Here is a 7,015-nt window from a genome sequence, read left to right as displayed (position 1 = left end):
CGCTTCCTCAACTCCCCCATATCCCAGGCTGGCCTTTTCGGCGGCGCGGTCGAGGACTCTGTCCAACAATTCTCGGCTGCCCAGAAGCAGACTGAGGCGCGCCGTGGAGGTGGTCGCAGAAAAGCGCCCCAGCCCGTACCAGCCCCACAGCCTGCCAAATGCCAGGCAAAGCGGCGCTCCCGTTACGGGCAGCTCAGAGATGGGTTGCAGTTCTCCAGGAGGTGGTTACAGGGCCACTCCTTCCCCCGGTGGAGGGCCGGGGAAGAACCTCTTTTTCCAGAGAGCTGGCTTCCCATCTCTAAGCACACAGAGTTCTCGGACGATAGTGCGTGCCGCTCACGGGCCTCGCCACTCTCGTCCCCCTCTGTCCCAGAGTTTTCGGATGACAGTGTGTGCCGTCCCCTTGCCGTACCACTCTCATCCCCCTCTGTCGCCAGACCCCTGGCAGAGCAGGCCCTCGCGGAACGCTGGTCCTTCCCTGGCCTCCTCTGTCAGGGTGCGGTTATGACCGGGCCACTATGCCGTCCACGTCCGGGCCGGTCATTCCGCTTCGCGGCACCACCGAGGGGACGTCTGTGGTTCGCGTGACCCCGCTGGCACAGTCCTTTGGAGCTTGGCTAGAGCTTCCCAACCAGTCCCGCCGGGTCGCACGAACCATCAGGCTCGGCTATGCGATTCAGTTCGCACGGTCTCCTCCCCGCTTCAGGGGAGTCCGCTCTGCTATGGTCAGTGGCATGTCCCTATCATGAGAGCAGAGGTTGCTATTCTACTGGCAAAGGGTGCTATCGAGACTGTCCCTCCAGCTGAAATGAGGTCCGGGCTTTACAGCCCCTACTTCATTGTTCCGAAGAAGACCCAGCCTTGGCACTGCTCTGTCCAATCGTGCTCTTCGCGCCTATGTAGAAAGAACGCAGTGTTTCAGGACCTCAGACCAGCTCTTTGTCTGTTATGGTGGGAAGCTGAAGGGAAAGGCTCTCTCCAAGCAAAGGCTGTCTCACTGGATAGTGGACGCCATTGCTTTGGCATTCCAGCAGCAAGGTCGACCGTGCCCCCTTGGTGTGACTGCCCACTCCACCCGGAGTGTGGCGTCCTCTTGGGCTCTAGCGCATGGCGCCTCGCTAACAGACATCTGCAGAGCTGCAGGCTGGGCAACACCCCACACATTCGCCCGATTCTACAATCTCTGAGTGGAGCCAGTTTCCTCATGTACTTGCTTCAACCAGCTAGTGCCGGACCCGCTCAGGTGTCTTTGCTTGCTCGCCATTCCACTCTACGGACTGGATACGTGCAATATTCTCCTCAGGTGAGCTTCTCCGAAAGCCCCGAGTTCCTCCAGCACTCCTGACGTCGGCGGCAGTGTCTATTGCTAGGTGCCTCCGTGTGCATGGTCCCTCCTCTGAGCGACCCCCACATGTGTAATTTCCACTGTAGCGTCTCTGAGCATGTGTCTTTCCCTTGGCAAGCCACCTTGCCACCCCTGGGGTTGAAATATTCCACCTGCGGCTGGACACCCCAGTGTTCTCCATATGCATCCCTCCGGGTCATATGTGTATTCTCTAAGTCCCCCCCCCCCCCCTGGGTTGGCAGTAATTGCATATTCCACTAAGCTATGGGATATGCTCCCCTGTGTACCTTGGTATTCCTCTGCTAAATAGGAGTCCTTCGTCCGTGCCAGGTTCACGGCAGGGGTCTCAGATTTACGCAGGGCACTGGAAGACAGCCGAGAAGGTGGCGTGATTAGACTGGTATCCCCATTCGTCGTCATCCGACGGAACTCGGAGTGACAACGAAAGGGAACGTCTCGGTTATGGATGTAACCCTCGTTCCCTGAGTAGGGAACAGAGACGTTCCGTCTTCCTGCCACTTCCGCTGTACCGCTGGAACAGCCGAGTTCAGTCTTGGCTCCTCAGCGAGGAAACATATCTGCATATTGCCGGCATTCTCCTCTACACCCACGCGGTGGGGCGGAGTTACGCCATGCAAATTCCGCAGACCCATGGCATTTCTTTGCCATTGGCTCGTTTTGTATACTCGTAGTCGATAGGCTTTCTAAGCAAAACCCCATTCGTCGTCATCCGACGGAACGTCTCCGTTCCCTACTCAGGGAACGAGGGTTACATCCGTAACCGAGACGTTTTCAAGGCAGGTGATCCGAGTAGCCTAATGTAGCAAATTAAAGGCCAATCTCAATTTTGTCAGTAGTGTCTAAAATACTAGAAAAAGTAGTAACTGAGCCAATTGTACATTTCTTAAAGGTGCATTGCACAACTTTTCATGTTAAAAATACCTGTTTTTCTATCCTATACATGCTTAAAGAACTGCCTGATGGGCTTAATGAGCCCTTCTCTGCGCACTGAGATTGCCCCTATAATCCTGTACAGTAAAATATATAAGAGGGATTCGGGCTCGAATTTGAGACTGGGCGTGACGTCATGCGCGTTCACGCTCACCAGGCTATGTCTCGCAGGTTTGTGTATTCGCCGGCGCCGCCATTCTCCGCATCAGCGAAGACAACTTGTGGGTCAAAGGTAGAAGATGGATTTAAAGAGACCGGCTTGTAGTCCATTCCAAACCCCAACGCAAACTCCACGTAAAATAAAGAAAAACAAATTGTCTAGTGCCACCAAAAGGTCCAAATTGGAGTCAGACAGGCGTCGGAGTAAGACGAGAGTCAACCTCGGGAAGGCATTCAACAAATGGAGAGATCTCTGGTCTGCTCTTGGTCTCAAACAGGATCCTCAGTTGGCTTTTTTCTTGATAAAACGTTAAGACACTGGCTCAGTCTCCAATGTTTGATACGGCCAATCTATGTATGACAACAAATGACGATGCGTAAAATGTGTAGCAGGCAGCTAATGCTTTAGCGTAAGCTAGATACATGTACAATCAGAATTGGTTTTACTGCGTGCGTACGTGTGGTCTATGAGCGTGCACAACTCTGGTTGCAGTTTCGCTTGTCGCCAGAGGCGGCGTAGTTCTGCAAAAACTCAGAGACTTGCGTTTTGCACCTTTAAATGTACAATATAATGTATTATGCCCAATGCAATTTGGGTTTCGTAAACAGCATTCAATGGAAACGGCTGTTTGTTATTTTATCGAGCAAGTGAGGTCAAAATTATATAAGGGTGGGGTTTTGGGTGCAGTATTTCTTGATTTACAAAAGGCATTCGATACGTTAAATCATAATATTATATTCTCTAAATTATATTTACAATTTTCAGTAGAAACAATGAAATGGATTGAATCTTATCTTACATCAAGGAAACAGTGTACCCGGATTGAAATGCATGTATCGTTTTTGAGAGATTGTTTTACAGGGGTACCTCAGGTGTTGCAATTTCCAAAATTTCAGACTGGTTTACTCAGTGTTGTTTTAAATGTTCAGAAAACTGCCTGTATGTATTTAAGATGAAAAGGAAGGAGAGTGGGAACTTAAAGTCGTTGATGGTATTTTCACATGTTGTGTAGATTTTTAACACACACTGCGTGTTAAAATATAACTTGATAGAATAGCAATAGGTGGTTTCTTATGTAAAATAATAGGTATTGTACGAGCCAAGTTGAGCTTTGAGTTGACTTCATGTTTCTTTCTTGTGAATAGTAGTGTGTGTGTGTGTGTGTGTGTGTGTGTGTGTGTGTGTGTGAGTGAGTGATTATATATGGCCACAGCTCGGTCTACCGCCACCTAAAGGACAGTTGTGAGGCTGAAGGTGGAGCCGAGGGGAAAGGCCTAAGACAGGAAGCCACAGTATCTGGTGTGGCTGAGAGGGCAAACAGTCTTTTGACCGTGTGGTGGTGTGCCGTATGGTTCCATGACGTGACAAGCCGTTTGCTACCATATAAGAGACTACTTTAGTTTAATTGTTTGTTTTATTTACCTCAAATTTTATGTAGGCTAACATTCTATCTCCATCATTAACAATAAATGGTCATTGGACCGACTGGATCAACTTCTACTCCTCATCTTTACAACTGCACACGTCAAGCTATATCCAGCTCAGCCAACAGTAGCAGCAAATAGGGAACAAAGGTCCGACAGGAAAAAGCTACTACAGGTATATTTTATTTGGTATCCCATAACAACTCTTAAATAAATAAAACAATACATATAAATAAATACATTTTAAATTAATAAAACCTTAAAGATTAACAGGTGTTTTTTGGCAGTCAATCACGTCATGCCTCTTGTCTTTTTCATATACTGCATTTACCGATCTTCCACTAGTTAGTCTGTGGATTTGCCATGATCATCGTCTTTCATGGGTTACAGAATTGGGGAAAGTTGCAGCATACTGTACGAAAACAGGTCATATAGATTACTTGGTTTTGGAGAAAGTGGAGTAAATACTTGACATTTATAAGAGTGGCTTTAATATATTTGGCGAGTGTGAACTTTTTCACGTTATAATTTTACTTGTTTAATTATTTATTTGGAGGATTTATTCTAGGAATCTCCATGTGTTTTGGGGTTTTGTTTTACTGTTGGTGGCCATTTTAGGATGCCAAATGACTTATTCTAACTTGGAGTGATACCCAAATTATTAAATGGTGTTTAACAGGTGTAACTGAGTCTTTAACTTATCATTCACAAAACACAATCAAACAAACAAAACTAGCCTTCTTTAAAACACATTTATTACCTCCATTGAACATTTCTAAAGGAAAGTAAATGAGTTAAAGTAGTCTGTTTCTTCTATTGATTTTTCAGCTGGTTCTCTTCACACACACAAACGGCTTCTTTACAGTACATACGTCATCATTCCAGTAGCCACCTGATGCAAGATACAAAAAAATAGTTTTTTTTATCATTTGTGTATAATAAAAAAATATAAAAAAACGAATTAATGTTTATTTAGTCTATTTAGATAGACTATAACAGCAGTTACTTACCAAAGTTCATCTCAAGGCAGTGCTCATTTCCAGCAGTGTTATCAGGCTGTCCAGGCAACCAGTATTGAAAGTACATTTTGGTTCCATCAGTCCAGAGCCAAACTCCCTCCTGTGAACAGAAGAGAGAAAAGGACATTGTGTTTATGCTCACATAGCTTAATGTTATCTTTATTCATCTAAAAGATGATTTCTCATGAACCCTAACCCAATCTCCACTTTAAAAATCTCAACAGAAATGATTTCACAAACAGGGTATCAGTGAAGAATATGTGAAAAATACTTAAAGGATTAGTTCACTTTAAAAAAAACTTTTACTGATAATCCCCATGTCATCATGTCCATGTCTTTCTTTCTTCAGTCGAAAAGAAATTAAGGTTTTTGATGAAAACATTCCAGGATTTTTCTCCATATAATGGACTTCACTGGGACCCAAACAGTTCAAGGTCTAAATGACAGTTTCAGTGCAGCTTCAAATGGCTTTAAACAACACCAGACGATGAATAAATGATGCACGTCCTTTTCAATGTCATTGCGTATTACGTGACGTCACTAATGTGCGTCACAGAATAGAGCAAGGCGAGCATTTGTGCTAATAAAACATCAACTTTTATATTTATTTTTGAAATGACCGATCGTTTCGCTTGATAAGACCCTTATTCATCGTCTGGTGTCGTTTAAAGCCATTTGAAGCTGCACTGAAACTGTCATTTGGACCTTGAACCGTTTGGTGCCCAGTGAAGTCCATTATATGGAGAAAAATCCTGGAATGTTTTCATCAAAAACCTTAATTTCTTTTCGACTGAAGAAAGAAAGACATGGACATCTTGGATGACATGGGGGTGAGTAAATTATCAGCAAAAGTTTTTTTAAAAGTGAACTAATCCTTTAAGACAGGGCTAAATTGCACATTTATCTCTATCAGCCATTCTATTTCACAATAGAAACACTCGAGTGACATCATCATGGTGAGTGGTGCCCATCTCATGGTTGCCAATGCCCTAAACTAACTATTCAAAAGCACCTAAAAAAAAATTAAATAAACAAAATGATAAAAACACATCTATCTTTATGCATTTTGAAAAATGTTTTAATAAAAAGCATGAAAAATGAAAAAAAATGACATACATGACCACCATCTTTTCCTCCGATCCAGGACTGCGTTGAGGCCTGAGTTTCGTGTCTAATCAGGTCCTGGATAAACCTGTACTCATCATGGCTGTGCACAGAAGCAAGGTTCCCTTCATAGTCCAAGCAGAATTTCTGTAGAGGTGGAAACATAAGCAAACACCACTATTTATAAAAATAAAAGTTTATATTTAAAATTATTTTTTTCAATATCTGTGATATGCTTTCAAATGTATTATTTTACACATGAAGTCTAAAATCTGCCTTTTGAGGTGGGACTACTTTTGTAGAAAAGGTTCTTACTGTATATATAGATTAGATATAACTAATCTAGTTTTTAAGTGATCCTAACACACTACTCTCATGATTACATGAAATGTGTTGTGTGTTAGGATCACTTAAAAACTAGATTAGTTGTTATTAACCAAGAATAAACTTATATGATGTTAATGTCATATTAGAAGCTGAATGTATCATACCTCTGCATTAATCCACGTTTGAGCGTTATTGTAAAACTTGAAGCATCTGCATCTAAAGGCAGACCATCCTGGCCAACAGGCTGTTAAAGGGAAGTTTTGTGTGTTATTATTTGTATTATTTTTTTACCATTAATTACCATGTAATTCAATGAATAACTTTCATTTAAAGGGTGCAGTACATAACTTTTGTCCCTTTACCGGTTAAAAAACAAAAAGGTATGCAACATTATATTGGTCGTGCTTCGGCTTTGCATGACAGTGCAGATGAAGGCGACACTTCACAATAAATGCTTTACAGTGTACTCTGTTAGAGAGATACATATGACAGTCTATCTGTTCAATAATACACCTTACTCACCAGTCGAGGAATAAAACACCATCATCTCTTCATCGCTTTTACAACATTTCAAATCCCTCAGTTCTCGCCAACTTTGAAAATCCTAGCCGATGTTAATTTTTGTTTTACGAGCTCTGTCACGTTCTCTTTTCTCTAGCAGACTCTCCTCTGATCGCCATTTGTT

At 43.3% G+C, this 7,015-nt stretch overlaps 1 protein-coding gene across 1 annotated transcript; it reads right to left on the bottom strand.

Moving 5' to 3' along the window:
- Nucleotides 1–4,704: 4,704 nt before the first annotated feature.
- Nucleotides 4,705–6,578, bottom strand: LOC130102528 (galactose-specific lectin nattectin-like; the record flags this gene model as incomplete). The annotated part of the gene is made up of 4 exons (XM_056268484.1): nt 4,705–4,772; nt 4,891–4,999; nt 6,016–6,150; nt 6,495–6,578. Coding segments are annotated over 4 exons (396 nt in total), but the record flags the coding sequence as incomplete, so codon positions are not given.
- Nucleotides 6,579–7,015: the final 437 nt, after the last annotated feature.

Source organism: Rhinichthys klamathensis, unplaced genomic scaffold (genome assembly GCF_029890125.1).
Source record: "Rhinichthys klamathensis goyatoka isolate OS25496 unplaced genomic scaffold, OSU_Roscu_1.1 h1tg000274l_1, whole genome shotgun sequence".
Lineage (NCBI taxonomy): Eukaryota > Metazoa > Chordata > Actinopteri > Cypriniformes > Leuciscidae > Rhinichthys > Rhinichthys klamathensis.
The sequence above is the reverse complement of the archived record's forward strand: the minus strand, read 5'-3'. Positions and strand labels throughout refer to the sequence as shown.